This window comes from Trichoplusia ni, chromosome 1, assembly GCF_003590095.1.
Source record: "Trichoplusia ni isolate ovarian cell line Hi5 chromosome 1, tn1, whole genome shotgun sequence".
Taxonomy (NCBI): domain Eukaryota; kingdom Metazoa; phylum Arthropoda; class Insecta; order Lepidoptera; family Noctuidae; genus Trichoplusia; species Trichoplusia ni.
Genome location: NC_039478.1, coordinates 4,411,271 through 4,428,870, shown reverse-complemented (window position 1 = coordinate 4,428,870; position 17,600 = coordinate 4,411,271). Strand labels below are relative to the sequence as shown.

General features: G+C 34.7%; 1 protein-coding gene across 1 annotated transcript in view; it reads left to right on the top strand.

Moving 5' to 3' along the window:
• Positions 1-1,752: 1,752 nt before the first annotated feature.
• Positions 1,753-17,600, top strand: part of LOC113508960 (6-phosphofructo-2-kinase/fructose-2,6-bisphosphatase-like) — a 29,447-nt gene continuing 13,599 nt past the window's right edge. Inside the window, exons 1-2 of the mRNA XM_026892177.1 lie at positions 1,753-2,242; positions 8,360-8,706. Coding sequence (XP_026747978.1) covers positions 8,370-8,706 — 337 coding nt within the window. The 5' untranslated portion in view covers positions 1,753-2,242; positions 8,360-8,369. The remainder of the gene's footprint in view (positions 2,243-8,359; positions 8,707-17,600) is intronic.

Below are 17,600 nucleotides of genomic sequence, written 5' to 3'. Positions count from 1 at the left end.
TTCTTTTCATTTGATGAGGTAACTAGATCAACAATTTTGTATTCCACACAAGGAAAGAATGAGGTGATAAAGTTCTGCGGATGAGGTGTAACGAACTGAATTAACATTTCCCCACGTTTTTATACACTCTCTTTCTTGTTTGTTTGTTTGTCGTTCCGGTCGGATTTTTGAAACTCAGTTTTGAGGCACTTCCCGGTAAGGTAGTAGGTTGAAATTTTCAGGGTAGCTTCAAACCCCTAATACCCTAATTTTGAATGGAGTGACATTTAAAAACGTGGGTTTTTAATATTTTTTAAGTCTATTAATTCTTAGTTAGCTTTGCCTAAAAACATTAGGGGGTTGTTAACATTAGTAGTATAAATGAGAATACTTAGATCTATCATGAATCATCAGGTAAAGCAGGTATGCGAACTCGAACTTCAAATCATATGATTACATTTGATTGCGCGGTCAACGGACAAACGACTGTTGGCGGACAAAAATAGTCGCATCCTTTAATGTTAGACTGCGATCACATTACTCTTAAATAAATCCTTTTCTCTTAAAGGTACGAATAATTTAGGACTTACCTACGTTTGGCGTGTGTGCGCTTGACAGGTAAAACATTTACGATTATACAGTAGAGAGACTTGGCCGAAACAAAAGTTGATAAACATAGATAATTACTAATTAATTACACATAATCTTTTAAATTGACTTTCAAAGTGACTGTCTGCCCTTCCGCGGATATATTATGTTTCTAAATATAAGTTTAATTATGATAATTGTCTAAACAAAGATATTGGTGCCTTTCGTATGGTTCTGTTATACAATAATCCTCTGATGTAACAAAGGGAGAGTTTGTTATGGAAATTACGAATTCTAACCATAATATTCCCATAAAATTATATAATAGTAGAGAGGGAATTACTCATCTTGTCGCCTAACACGTGTTAGCAGGATAGTCATTTGTTTATGTTCAATTATTATCTCAACGATGAAAACAATTGTTGCCTATGGAAACAAAAGTTCTAAATAGGTACCTATTTGTGATTTTTGATTAATTATGGATGGCACGGAGAAGATTTTAAACAAAAACGGTCTCTGCAGAGATACTCCTTCAGAGGATTTTGGTCTCTTCTAAATTGAGGTACCTAAACTTTCTTGAATCCAGTTTCTAGACCGAACAGAGAGGTAGTCACCTGTAATCTATTTTGCATTCATTGCCTTAGCTTATGTCCAAAAAGATATTTGATTATGCTAGCTGCTCTATCCTTAAGTAAAGAAAGGTTAAAAAAGGAACTAGGAAAATTTTGGACTCCAAAAAAATGACAAATCATTATTTTTGGGAAACTGATCGTGATCTTACTCGCTATTGCTTTTTAATTGATCCTAGCCATAATAAAAGCTTTTTGCCGCTAACCCTTAGCGGCAGACCGTATATTTGGTCTGGTATCTCTAATCACTCCAAGAAGATTGGTTGCTAATACGGATTGAAGGCTCCAATTGATACTTGACAAATAATTGGCTACAGCATGGCAGCATAACAATTAAGTGTTTTATTGAAGAATCAACAAATAACATGATGGATGTGTTTGTTTGTGTTCATGTTTTCAACCCTGTTTTCTCCAAGTGTACTGATAGCTTGCTATTTATGAATAAACTTGTCTACATCCAGAAAAGTACAGCACAACGTACTCCCACCACACCAGCGCGCTCCGTCCGACTACGCACGAACGAGAATCGATGTCACACGAAGGCTCACGAAGCCAGTTCGCTCGCTGTCCGGCTGACGGCTCCCTTCCACATTATCTCGGATCGCTTTCGCCACGCTGCGACCCGACGCCAGTCAACAGTCCACGTTATCAAACTGTGCGGCTACGTAAACACTTCTATTGTGCGTTAAATCACAAATACAAAAGTTCTACCTGTTCGCGGACGTCGAAAACGAGTTACAATGAGTAAAATAAGGTCCGGCGTGAAATAGAGAAGGGACGAGGCAACGCCGCGACGTTTTATTTATAAACGCAGGACCAAAGATACGAAACTGTATAATTACTGTGTTACATTTCCTGTGCGATGTTGGGGGAGAGTTTTGGTTAAGAAGTTGATATTAGACGTTTACTGGGACTTATTGCGAATGTGTATTGAAACGTTCATCGCTATTCACGGGCGCACTGCTATGCGCCACGATTTGGTGCATTTTATACGACACACATCCTCCGATCACTATTGCGAAGGAAGAATTTAGTTGCCGAAGCAGGTAAGGACAAGCAAACTTTATTTACATCATATTTTATAACCAGGTATGCAAATGAATGTACTGTGACCATTCTAGAACGCCTGCTTGCCTATGCAACGTATTATTAACATATCGCATTGACAAAACATATGGGCAGCGGTTGTAAATAATAAAAGCATTGCTCAATACATAAAACAGTAAAGTGCAGTACAGTAAACTGCATAATTGCTTTATAGGAATCGGTAATCAGAGTCACAAAAAACTATTTCATAACTTCTCGAAATAGACTTGTTTCGGTATAGAAACTAGGACAATGGTTGTTTAATGACGGTGATCAGACAGCTCTGGCATGGCGTTAACGACATATATTACGTTAATATAAACAAACAAACGGTCCGTTATAACCCGGGGCACAAACAAAGGAGTATTAATATTCTCAACTCGTCAACCTTGTAAGTTCATGCTCTGCTTCACCTCTGTGGAAACTCACAGATACTTTAATAAAGGACGTCTACCATTCTACAGCTCCAGACAGATCAGACTTCACAACAAGCTATTCATGGCGTCAGGTTTCAATGCAGCAAGCATTCAGTGCTTAGAAAATATTGAATTTAATCTACCTCCAACAGTAAATAATTACTTCTATTAGGTTAAATCTATAAATTAACAAAATTATGTCATCTACAAAATTGTCTTTAGAATTGGGAGCATAGTCCAGATGAACATTAATATTTGTGTAAATAAATTAATAAATAATAGCTACTTAATAAAGTACATACCTTCAACAGTAAAATCGCTTTGAAGTTAAGACACGAGTAGAAAATACTTGATACACCAGGGCCACTGAAAGTACGCGAAGAAGGCCACTATCATGTAACGTATTTGTTAAAACAATATTGTATTACAGTACGTCAGCATTTGAATGCTTTTCAACTGAATGCAAGCAAAAATTCCAGGGCCCCAATTCAGCAATTTACAATGGCCGATGAATGAACAAAAATTGGATTAAATTTACACTTTTCGTATTATTTCTAAGCATTTTTTCAACACAGTAATTGGAAATTCAGTAAGGGGCGGAATACTCACGGTTAATACAATGATTGTGTTGGCAAAATGCTTAAAAGAATAGGAATAATTTCAAATTTAATCCAACTCCCATTCAATAATTGGCCATTGTCAATATCAGAATAGGGGAACAATTGTGACATCGGTTCCATGAAAAGCATGTATGCTTACGCTGGAATCACGATGTAAAACGAAGGTAAATTTTTCTGGCACAATTCTCCCTTAGATAGCTTAAGGCAGGTTAATATTTATTTTAAGTTGTGGCTACAGAATGAGCGTCTCGGTAGCTTGCATCGCGCTCTTGTGGTCCTAGGTACAAGGGAAGGTTGAAGCATTCCGGTGGTTTAGCCGGCTTACCTTTCCTTTTGTACGTACAAGCCCATGAGGATTTACCCGAAGGCTTTTCGAGAGCTTTTACTCTTTCACCGAGCAAAAATATGACCATAACTGTTTGTAGCAACCAGAAATATAAAACCGCTAAGAGACTTTTAATTATATACTCCAAATTCATCCAATCTCATAAATGGTTATGTTGAAACTTGATTCCGTGACTGGTTTGTTTACTCTGTGCATACTTATCAGGTTAACATTATAAACCCGGATCAAACAGTTGTTTTGAATCCGGTTGTAATCGGTTACCGCCGGTTTTAACCACTCAGACACGAGTGTCAAGATGACGAGATAAATTAGTTCACAATATGGCTTCCAGGAATGTTTTGCTGTTATCTAATGACCCGGTTACCTCCAGCTGCCTCAAAATGTAGCCAAAAAGATAAGGCAAATGTACCTCTTTTGGTTATTGAGGTTTTTTATTCCGAGATTTTAAGAAAGGATGCAGTTAAATTATACAACCCAAAAATCACACACCAATTCCGTTCCCATGTGACTATCTCTAGACGCTCATGCGCTCCGCTTCAGCTCATGATTAAGGATTCAAGAGTCCGAAACTGGACGGGTAATCCTGATAGAAACTACCAGCAATTAGTTAAGCATTAAAATTGTAGATAAAAATAATATTACACGATAAAGGTTTATAATTATTTAAACAAATAACCCCTTCAACCAAATCCGCATCCCTACGAGGTAAATTCTGTGCAAATTACAACAAAAACTGTTGGTTGTTAAATTCTCATTAGCCACATATTTTTGTAAACAAAAACACGTGTTTTTAAAGGCAATGATCATACGAAATGCTTATATTTTTTATGAATGCAAACCTTATCTCAAGTCACATAAAGAACAAACTTCAAGATTTGCCATTCTGCCTAGAAGAAATTGCTAGTGTAGCTAGTAGTTTGTACTTCAATAATTTAATCTACAAGGAAAATTATATTCACTACCTGTATGTTTATGTAACCGGGAACTCCATATTTTATTTTAAATAGAAGCTATTATAAAACCTTCCACAACACTGTATATTAATTTGTTTTGTAACTTAACGTCGGCTTATAGAATAGATGAAGAATAATGAAATATCGATACTTAGGCACATGTAGGCTCATAGAATAGGTAATTCATCATCATCTTTAAGACCCGACAGACGTTGATTTGCAATATAAATTACTAGCTGTTGCCCCCGACTTCGTCTGCGTGGTTAGAAGATATAAGTAAGGAATTTTGGACCGGAAGCCCTCGAAGATGAATACTTTTCCCCGTTTTTGCCACTCTTTCTATTGTATCTTCGCTCCTATTAGTTGCAGCGTGATGTTATATAGCCTAAAACCTTCCTCGATGAATTATCTATTGAACACAAATAATTTTTCTATTTGAACCAGTAGTTCCTGAGATTTCAAACAAACAAACTCTTCAGCTTCATATGTATATTAGTATCGATTACAAGCGAAAAAAACATTCCATACTAATATAAAAATACAGGCTTAAATACATAGAAGTCGCTATGCGTATAAAATAAACTATCATGGAAATCGATTAAGCAGTTTCGGAAGAGTAAGGTAATTAATATCGTGTCACGAGAATTGTAAATACATATGATCTCTATTAAATATTGATCTAAAAGTCCGAGCGAGACCTAGCTCGAAGATCTTGAGATTTATTTAATTGTTCCTTCTAGGCGTTGCGAATTATTTCAGACAGTCAAACTCTCAAGGACCTCAATTGCATTTCCAGCCACTTTTAGAGCATAAGCTTAAGTAAATGTTAAAATTGTAGTATTTTCTTTATCTGATATTCAAATTACCAGACCCAAACTACAAAAGCAACTCTAATTTCAAGTAAGAATCATAATATTCGTGTAGAACTTATGACCGTTATTTTAAATATGTAGATACCATAATGTACGTGTAGAACTTCGTGATCATTGCAGCGTCATCAAAATTTTCTATTGAGGTTAACCGCCAAGGTTTTATTTTATAGCTACATTGCACCCTGTCTGTGTACATGCTCAAGTAACATTGTTGTTATTTAATAGATCATATAACGGCGTTACATTACTTATAAACGTCAGCACATCCGGTAGGCAGCATAGACATGAAAGAACTTTAAAGAAAAGAAAAAAAAGAAGGAGTTTTAGCCTTGACGGGTTTTAAGGTTAATTAAAAAGTATTTATAGGTGTCCTTAAACTTTAATCTTATAAAAGATTCAATAGATTACGTCATGAAATGGTCTATGAATTAAATATGCTTACTTACTCACTCACTGTGATTCAAGGATCTGCCAGAACACTCCATTTCGTTCTCCACTTCTACACATATTGAAGCAAATGTCGGGTTACAGAGTAGTCAGTACAGTAGTATAGATACGTATTAGTAGAGATACTCAGATTACAAAATCGATCTCAATTCAATTGAAACAAAATTCAATTCTGACGGATCTAAGGCCCTTTCTAAGGCCCTTAGAAAGCCCTTTTATATTTTTAGTGTTCAAAATGTTCAAATACAATTTTTTGGGCTCTCCAATACCATTGAGTTTTACTATTGCCATTATGGTGTTGTCCAATAATTTGGTAATTACTGACATAAAGAAAAAAAGCGCTTATGGAGACAGGACAAACGTTACTTTCTGCAATTTCTTAAGCATCGAATTATATAATCATGACGAGATAGGTCCTACGAGTAGGTACTGGATGAGCAATCTCGTAACTATCTTATTTATTATTAAAAGGCCATTGTGATGGGCACGAGCCGCCACCAGCCACCGTCGAGAATTGAACAACAATGCCTCGCCTTCATGATTACAAAGGGAAATTGTAGGACAAGACGTCTGTAGTCGTGGTAAAATTGGGTTCAAAGATTAAACGTGTTGTATTCTTAGCTCACGTTTTTTTTTAATGTGGTACTTACGGAACATGGTGCAAACTCTTAACTTTCAGCGTGTTGTATTTTTAGCTCACGGTTTTTAAGGAAAATGTGCACGAACCCTTAACCCTGAGTTTTTCGATGATTTTGGATAGTCTTCTTTTTTTACAACTGTTCCACAGAAGCAAATGTTTTCATGATAGATTTCCGAATTTCTTCAATCGTATTTGTTTTGTTTTTGTTTGTTCAGCCTCAGTGTAGAGCGTAGATTCAGCTTTTGGGTTATAAGTTTTATATATACGATTATAAGGAATAAGATGGTCCACCGATACAAAAATGCTTCTTTATTGCAAAGGTAAATCTTGATTATTATTGATCATTTTGCTCTGGGAGGTAGATATTCAGTAATGGACCAGACCAAGATAGGCTGGTTTGATTGGTTGACTTATGGTCATCACGATGCACGATGGAAATAAATACTCTTTCACCTCATTTCTCGGTAATTTATTGAAAATAAGGAACTAATTATATCATTATTATATTTATATGGAATGGAAAATATTGACAGCAGAAAGTACACAAAGATAACAAACAATAGCATAAATTATGGAAATTTTATTCACGGTTTCATCATTCGCGGTTCACGTTTGTAAACTTACTTGCAAATAAACTTGTTTTCTAGACGATAAACAATACTAAGGCAAAACCAGTATGATTTAGTCAAGTTTAAACTTTCTTCCAGCCAAAGAAAGGCTACGCTAGTGACGTAACCTAACATCTTCCTTCCTCTACATCAAAAAAATAGTGTTTATTTTTGAGTAAATGTCATGCTGCCCCAAAATCTGATTGGTAGTCTCTCAACTATTCAAAATAAACCATTCTGGGTATCCATAATAAGGAAAGCACTTTAAATTTCCTGAATTCATTACAAATTGACTATCTAAATAGGCTGCATTTTACTCATAGATGCACGGTTTTTTGACGGAAACAATACATAGCCAACATCCGATAAGTTTCGCCCTTACCGGGGTACTAAATCTTTGGGTTTCTTTCCTTTTAAGGTCTGACTTTTACTCAACACCTCGCTAGTTTTATATTATTACGAAAACTAAGGTGGCCAACCACTGCCTCTATCAGCATTAGATATTGCAGTTCCGGACAGGAGTCGCAACTCGTAGCCCGTATAGAGGGTCCTCAGAATTCAGATTGTATAATTATAACGGGGATGCCAAGCTATAATACAAAATTTACAACGAATACTGTTCTTTTATTTATTTTTAAAAACTTTTTATCGAGTTTCTTTCCGGTTCCAGGTTAGATTCTCTTTGGTTTTTCTTTATACGAATGACGTTTTTTTACCGTACATCATTGTAAAGTTTAAGAGCCTGAAAAATGACCTACCTGAAATAAAAACTTTCAGAATCGACATAAAATCTTCCGGTATTTTTTCTCCATGTTTATAAATGAGTGAATATTAATTATAACTGATTATATCACCAACACTAACAAAGAGTTCAGTTGATAGTAGGTAACTAACGTTATTATCAATGGTCACATTGTAGTTTTTTGCCGCCTTACCTACTACTTCACATGCTTGAAGTCTCAAGAATTTCATGGATTTTAAGATATGTCTCACACCATTTAAAAACGAATAAATCAATCCACAGTAATCTTTATAATGCGAAATACCATGAAATATTCGTTTTTAATCAAAAGGAAACTTATGTAAAGATTCTACAAGATTTATACTTCTTATCTTTAAGAAGTCATATGATTATTTTTTTGCAACTTATTGATTGTTCTATTTTTTTGTTTCAGATCGCTATTGATGGCGTTACTCAGCATCCAGGGCGACTGGTACTTATATTTTTGGTTAATATATTGCAAAATCTATTCAGCTATTATATGGTTGTTCAGTAATCACTGCCGCGGAGCTGATAAGGTTCGCTCAGTGATAACGAGTGGAGTTAGCGGACAGTCGCCTGGAGGCCTTCAGAGAGTGCGCACGCGACGCCGAAGAGCGCCACAGCAGCACCGCGTTAAACACATCGTCGCTTTAGCAAGGAGACCGTCTCTCAGGAGGATTGTGATGGCACCAGGAGCAAGCACCGCACACGCCATGATGGAGGACAAAGAAAAAGCACTCCACGGGGCTTTGGCAACTGGTAAGTTTAGCTAATTTCTTTTTCTGATACGTGTACAACCGTCAATTTTTTTCTTAATATTCTGCCTCTATAATAACAATACAATGGTTCCAATAGTTTTCAGACATATTGTTAAGTGTGTACAGTCTCTTAGTCACGACGTGGTATAGTTTACTTTGTAAAGGAACTGGCTTTTATAGTTTCACAACTAATGGTATTGACATACATTTATGTAATTTTCTAGGTCGTACTAAACTGTTTAGAAAATACTTTTTATATTTTGGAATACTTAGGAAATGGCTATTGATGACATAAGAAAAATCGGTCTTATTCTGTTTTGCAATTGGGTACCATGCCTTTTTATTCTCATGTTCCCTGTAAATATGTATGCAAATGACTCGTTATCAAAACTTTGTCCAGATATAACGTGAAAGTTTAAAAATAGAAGTCCTGTTGAATAAGGCCTACATAGTTTTATTTGAAATATGTCTTGACTATTGTTATTTGTAAGGTCAATATTGATTAAAAATAATAGGTGTTATTGATTTGCAACTTCTGGCTTTAATTGTATTTTAAGTTTATTATTGTAAATTTATACACCTTCACTGTTGAGCCGAATCTTAATGTTCTTTATTTAACCATGGCATTTATTTAAAATATCCTCATTCGTGAGATGTTACAATTACACATAAAAAAACAAATGATTTTCTCAAAACCTTAAAAGCATATTGCACGATGTCGTCCTTAGAGGACGTTATAACTATACAATATTCATAGGATATCCTTTACACCTTGCGACCCTGAAAGTTTAAAGGTAAACTATAGCCTGAAATATTTAAAAACGATCGCACGGCTTCTTGCAAAGCAATGTTCCAAAAAATCAATAACACACGTTTTCAATGTCTTTGGTTGTTGCGGACAGGCCTCCATCTAAATAAATCATGCCTATAAGGCTAAAACAGGTAGTCTTCCGCCTTCTTTGTTCAGTAAATAGTTTTTGCAAGGCAATAATATAATTCACAAAACTTTATTCGTTACTTAAAAGCAATTTGCCAAACATAGCCTTCAAATTATTTAATAGATCATGTACATCATATTCGCAGCACTGATATTGTGGATAGCAAAAAGGGCTTGGCAGCATGTCACAACAATTATCAACTTAAGTTAAAAAACAAAACCAGTCGTAGAACAACATTTGAATTTGACGGCTCACGTGCTTAGAATGTTTTTTTTTTCAAAGCATTTCGAATTAAGTCGCTTTTCTTTACAGCCAATTCTGAATTTAAAGTTTTAGTAAAACTTGGCATAATGTCTAAGGCTATCGTGAAATGAGTTTTCAATGTCGTATCATGACTTCATGGCAATATGTGGCAGCAGTGCAGATGCATGGCAAAACGCCAACAACATACAGTCTGGACTGACAAATTTTCTGCGAAACCATTTGACATCTAATTTTACCTTCACATTTAGCGTGCACGATAAGGCCCAACTTAGATATTAGGTATCGCATTAGACCTTTATCTGATATGGAGCACTGAACACTGACAATCAATAGTTTGCCATTAGTTGTGCCTGACAAAATTATTTTTGTTCTTTTCTCAATAAAAATATTTTCCTGCCTGCTCAAATAGTTGAAAAGGATCATTAAATATAAACAAATTCCTTTTACATAGAGATTTTATGACACGTTACGTCGATTCCGCAATAAACTGCGGTTTTCATTCATTCGGTCATCAATTTTCCAATTCAGTCGGAACAATATTGATTGTAGTTAGAATGGCGTGATTCATTTTTTTTCTATGGCTTATTAAAACGTGTTGGTAAACTAAATAGTATTTTAGTCTTTAGAGTAAGGTGACCTGGTTGGCTCCAACTCAAATCCATCACTAAATGTCTATACATGTGTAATGAGTTTATGTAAAATGAGATCAGTCGTCACAAAAAAACATATCTCTAAGTATTTTTAAAGGCGAATGTATGTGGGTTATACAGCCAATGAAATGTTTAACACAAGGCGATGTGCAATCGTACGGTCAATTGCCCTCGGCTACAGCGTTGCCAGATGAGTATAAGAAAAGACCATTTGAACTTTGTACTTTACTAAAAATAACTTTGTAATAGATGCAATTGCTGGATGGAACGTCGTTATTTTATGGCGTTTAGAGGTTCTAGAAACATAGTATCTAAATTTTAAAACTATGCAGGGTAGGATCAAGAGTCCATATTTTTTCTATGTAACGAAATTCATGACTCTGTTTGAAATAGAGGATGGAAAAAGGGGGACTAACATAAGTGTAATACGTCTGGAATATTTTGAAGATGAGCATGTTTTACTTACAATAATTATATCACAGATAATGTAGATTCTACGTTTAACTACCGTGAAACTTAATGAGAGGTCAAACAAGTCACATTTAAAGACATAGGTACTTATATTTGATATCACATTTATTACGATGACAAGAGTTAATAAACAGGAATTTTCTATCACGTATAAACTAACAAACGCATGACACGTGTGGTCAAAGATGAAGTAGAGATGTACCCATATCGATCGTGAATGACGAGACACAGTCACGATGTTACGTGTGATCGGTCCCCGACCTTTCAAAGATGGCCTTACCACTAGGTACCTATTTATCTGGCTGAAACAAGAAACGGAGATTAAAATATTCATAACAAAAAACGTTGAAAAAAAAACTGTCATTGAATTTAAAAAAAATGTTTTTTTTTAGTTTGACATTATTTCAGTCGTATGAATGTCGATGCGCGACGTGTCTAAAAAAAAGAACAACTAAGCGTTGCTAATCGCGCGCTGTGACGTCACAGCCACGCCCCCGATTAGGAGGATAGAAACAGTGAAATAAAATAGTAATAATAGTGTTGTGTCTCGCTTGCCTACAGCGCTAGTAGGACCGTTTCATTAATAATATATTTGCTTATGAAAAAATATTTTATCATTCAGCGTGACGTAATAATCAATGCTTCCATGTAACTATCGATAATATTGAAAATTTGATAAAATGCTTAAAGATCAATCGATGCAATGCAATCTCTATGATATATTGAAGTAAATATAATACATTAATAACAATCTAAATATAAATGATGGATTTACAAATTATAGACTGATACGATGGCAGCAAAACAAAATGGCTGCCATATCACTGGCTGTTAAAACAAGTTAAATGAAACAAAATAAAAGTATAAGTATTAGATGTATAAAGATTACATGTTTTTGTCATTGCTATCTACTTCGTCCCCTGCAAATTATCAGTGGGTGTGTTGCTATGTTGACTATCGAACTTGCCCCCACATAATGTTTACATAGCATAGTACAAAGACTTCACGAAATTATGTATTCATTACGATAAACTTGTTTTTCACTGGTACACACATTTATCTCCATATGGCAACACTAGTATCACATAAATTAAATTTTGCCTTGTGTTTTTGCACTGTAAATATTTCTGCTCTGTGACCCACCACGATTTCTTAAAGGTAGGTTTTTTCTGTGTGAGCGGGATGCCTATACACTGTGTATTGCGCTGTCTCGCATTTAAAGTTGCAATAGACCTTCTTTTAGATATCGTGGTGGAGACTTAAGATATTTTATTTGCTAATACTCGTTTTGTGTTTCTAGCATTCATACTTTTGTGTAAGCATAATATATTACAGTAGAGAAACATGAACGATGAAATAATCAATTTAAAAACAATTTAGAAATAACATTCATAATCTTTTTATAAATATTGACCAATGATTGTTGTAGATATCGAGATGTTTTGATGTTTCGAGGGCATGTTGGTTAATCGCACGTGTTACAAAACGTTGGTCTTTCAATAATGGGCGTGGTCGCAGTAGTACTACATACCGTCATTTGTGAATAAAGTAACTTTTACGGTTGTGGGAAAGAGACGCCGCTATACGGAATGTAGAGCGCTATCTCACTTGTACAACTGTAAGTGACTTGAAGTGATGGTCGGCGTTTAGTTGCTGTTACGTGGACTAGCTCATAGTAACAGATCGGTAGTAATTTCCATAACAACATTATTATAAAAAATATTATTTCGGGTAACCTTTGGAAATGGCAAATATACCAATTTAGAAAACCAGTTGGAACTTCAGTGTGTCTTTTTTTCCGTTGACCCCTGAGGAGTGACAGTAATTATATCATGACGTATTATCACGCCACCCAACTATTTTGTTTTCTTCTAAAACATGTTACGCAGCGTTTATACAATTATGTTGGAATTAGGTAAGGTTTTTTGTTGCGATGACAAACTTAGTTGTAGTGAAATGTAAGCATAAAATTATGTTGAGCGTCTTAATTTAATTATCAATAATAAATAAGCATAAAAGAGGTTCTTGCAATACTTTTCATTAACAAGCTCTGCAGAAGTGTATAGGTAATTATAAAAACTTACATTTTTTTAATTAGTACCGAAGGACCATTTTTATTGTAATTCTCAGTGTCTTCCTTTTTAAACAATTGAACAAACAGATGATAATTAATAGAATATGTATAAATTAACTACTTATTACTGACGTAAAATATCATGTGTATTACGCATGTCGCATACAAATATTTTAGTCAAAGAAATGATTCGATGGCCGAATTACAGTTGATTTTGAACATATTAGTTTCAAAGAGAAATGTATCGTTCAAAACACAACATTAGTATGGATAAACAAGAAGGGTCAGTTCTAAGAAAGTACGTCATTTGACCTGATGATTGCAAATCAATACAAGATATTATATTGCTTCACGCAGGCAACGCATGCCACGAACGTCATTCATTCAACGCCGTGCACTATGACATACGGTTAATACATACCTTGTGTCAATATTATTCATGCTTATGTAAATATAACATAACCGATCCATACCCATGCCTATGACACTTAAAAAATAAAATTTCTTTTGAAAAAGGAATAAAGAAAATCGGTTCGGAAAATATTTGACATTTTGACAAACGTTGACATTCGAATTCGCTCGAATGCATTTAAATGATCGTTCTAAGTCACGGAATAATAAAAACGAAATGTCATTTCCATACATTTCAGCGTTATCCATCTGTAGAAATGACACTTGGTTAGAATAGCTAAGATTATCTCGTAATACTTCTCAAATCTTTTCCTCTTTAAAATATTAGTGTGAAAGTAAAAAGCCGAGAATATCGATGTTTAAAACATTTTTACGATGGAATGTATGAGTTATTTTCTCATGGACAACTAATGATTTACTAGAGAAGCCTCAAGCCTAGCATTTGTTGGAAAGAAGCCATTACAGTTTCAATGACAATTATTATTGTCTGTTACTTTTTGTATTTCTTGTAAAACAAATACAGGACAAATATAATCATTATAGCAAATAACTCTCATTGAGACTATCATTCTTATTAAATATAATAACGTTATTCTCATACGTTTTAAATATCGGGATCGCCCGCGGCCTGGCTAGTTTCATACAAAACCGGAGTCCTTAACCATGTATTCATGAGCTGACGCTTTTACACTGCCGCCATTAGGCGAAATAATCGTCATCAATCATCGATAACAACCTTGTCATCCTTTTCCTTTGGTCTTATTAATTACCTATACTTCAATATTATTCAAATCTTCTTCCATTATGCTCTTCTCTTGCTCTTTTGTTTTTGGTCCTTAGAGTCGCGTACAATTCCCAAGTCCTTGTTTTCCTTGTAACGTGTTCTAACCCATCATAGTTGTTATGTATGTATGTAAACACGAGATTGTTATGGTAATCACGACTGTCATCATCAATGCATATTTTAACTCGAACATGACAAGCGATTCTTATCAATCAATAGTTGATTGAATCATTTGTTTTACGTCAATACTTGTAGGGTCTACAAGTGTACACAAGTATCAGTGAAAATTATTAAAAAAACAATTGTTTTTGGAACATAGTAATGTGCGACTTACATCATCTAGTAAACTGTTGTCTTTTGAGTCACAATTTTGCCACACAAACGTATTTACGTACAACTTCTATTTTACTTGGCTTTGGTGTTTTCAGTCAGACAACTCAAAATAGAGAAAAGATTTTTTTTCTTTTTCTTATAAAAAAATTTTTTTAGAACACAATTACGTAGGTAAAGCCTCCTAATTCAATCCAAATTCCCATTTTTTTCATTGTTAACCTGTAGCGATGATAAGTTACATTGTTATACATATATTTATATCATCCATTATCTATAGTACGCAGTTATTATCATTGGAGTACTAGTTCCCGTTTTATAACATGCGATACGCAACGTGACTCGTTGTCTAGGAAAACTCCGTTTAATAAACGTGGCACTGGCAAGGTACCCTATCTGGTATTGAATTGATTGTATTTGTTTTAAATCTTAATGCCATATCTAAGTTGGGATTAAGAAGACAAGTATTCAAATGTAAATGAGGTTTAGAAGCTTACTTTAGGACACTTCTGTGACCAAGTGTTTTGGTGTTATCAGTTTGCGATTATAAATTGTCACTAAGTACATTTCATTTAATAAGCATAATTTTTTAGAGTCCGTGGAAAGCAATTAGACCACGAAGAAGGCGTGGAGAGAATTGAAAATGATATGAGCCATTCCAAGCTTGACTTTTTTAACCTTCACTGACGTAACTTTGCTATGAATTTTAATATTGTTTTAAAAACGAAAACCTACAAGTAACTTCAATCTTTCTATGGCACCGAATGGTAACTATTCATGTTAAATGAAAAAGTCAACAAAATCGGTAAATTCAGTCCGAAATTCTGAGGTATAAACATAAAAAAAAAATAGAGCAATTGAGAATCTCCACCTTCTTCACTTCCAAAGTCAGCTGAAAACGTTCAGAAACAGTAACTGATAAACGTTCCTTTTATGTCACTCGCTAATTACAATTAATTTTGAAGTCGTTTGAGATCATCCATCTAAAAATAACAAACTCAACTGTCTTAAGACATTTAACAAAGACATTTCGAGAAAAATACACGCTCGCGTTTTGTTTGCAATTAATGTGAGTCAATTGATATGTTGAGGTCAGACCTCTTTACTGGTAGGAAATATGAAGATAGTTCACAGGCAACGTCATACATGACATATTTCTCTGTCAGACTCTATTAAATATTGAATGCAATGCAGTAAAGTCATGTGACATTGCAAATAGCAATACTGCAAGACGCGATCTATTGTTGAAGATTCGCTACTTTACGTATTGTATTTATCTCAGTTTCTGCTACAAATTTTATTAAGTTCACTGTTTACCAAAATATATTCTGAGTGTTAAGATCAAAAAATAAGATAACATTAAACGATTTTCTCGGAAATGTTTTGAGCTTTCACAAGCAACGTTAAAGTTATTTCTGTATCTTCTTGAACTGAATTAAGCTCAAAAGGACCGTTTGGTCCTTAAGAACAATTTATACTGGTCGAGGCCATAACCCGTGGAATGACATTTTGCAATCGTTGGAAGGGCGAGAGTGTGAATCCTACTTAAGAGCCGATGACTTTTGGTACGTACTTACAAGGTACTTCATAAAAAGAAAGTCTTTGTGTGAACTGTACTGAGCGACGTCATTAAGAACGCCCGCGAAAGGAGCATTTCCCGTTTCTCCAAGTTGTGTTGCCAAAACATGTAAATCGCATCAGGTTTTGTTAACAGGTGACATTTTGCCGTTCCATAAATCGTCAGTAAAAACTTCAATACTTCCAGTTCGTTAAACTTAATGGGTAGTATAATTAAAATGTAATTTGCCGATAGCCGATAAGTAACGTTCACGTTTTTGGGATGTAAGCATGAGCAAGGCGCTGTTACGTAGAACGACTATCCGATATAAAAATAAGATAAGACGACTTTAGATGTATTGAGCCACACCTCCTCGTTAATCTAAATTTATATCGCGTTGGTACTTGGTTTCCATGTTTCCTTGGCGGTACAAAGTCCGATCTCTCCGGTAGCTAAGCGCCGACGCAGACCACATGCCACGCCCGCGAACCTCGGTGACAATAACAAAACAAAAAGAGACTTTATTGTAAAAGACATTAAGTCGTTTTTCTTTCATGCCTAAAAATAAGTATAGAATGCACTAAGAAATTGCTCCGATGGTTTGTAACAATAAAATTCTCAGTTTAACTGCGTAATGCGTGACAAATCAATTGTTAAACGCAGCCATAATTCACTTAACACTACAAGAGATAAGATTGCCAATCAATTCGAATCTTAATATGGCATTACAAAACAATCTTTTTAAAAAAGCATTTAATTCTTGAGTACATACCTATGTAACAAGAACAACATCCTATAATACATTTGAAATGCTGTATAATGACATTCCGTTGCTATCTGTAACACTAATGAGCCATCACAGTGAAGTATGGAGTCGTAAAAGTTCGAATATGTTTGCTATTGTCGACTGCTTAAGCGTCATTATTTGCTTAAGACAAAGGCAAGGTTGAAAGGCGTGTCAGTCGATCTGCGCTCTTATTGGTCTATTACTGCTGTATCAACAACCAACACTTGTGTAACCCGCAGGTGTAGCTTTATCGAAATTGACGTTTGTTATTTTTATGTTGGCACTTCCAATTCTTTATGGTTTTCGTAATTTGAAAAGTGAATCTGACGTTTTTATTTTTAAAGCGAGGCTCCGTTATGGTAATGTTTTTGTTTAGTTTGCGGAAGAATATTTTGCATTCTGATTAATTTTAAATTATTTCAGCAAAAAAAACACGATTTAATTTCCTTATGGGTCTAAACAAAAACTCCGGATTTTATTTTGAAACAATAAAATAAATCCTTGCTTAACCTAAATAATAACGGAAGACGATTATATTTTTAACACGCTGCTGGCGTGTCAATATGAGATAAGTGATCGCAATAATATTTTAAAATAATTGTGTAATAGGTTACATTAATATTATTTT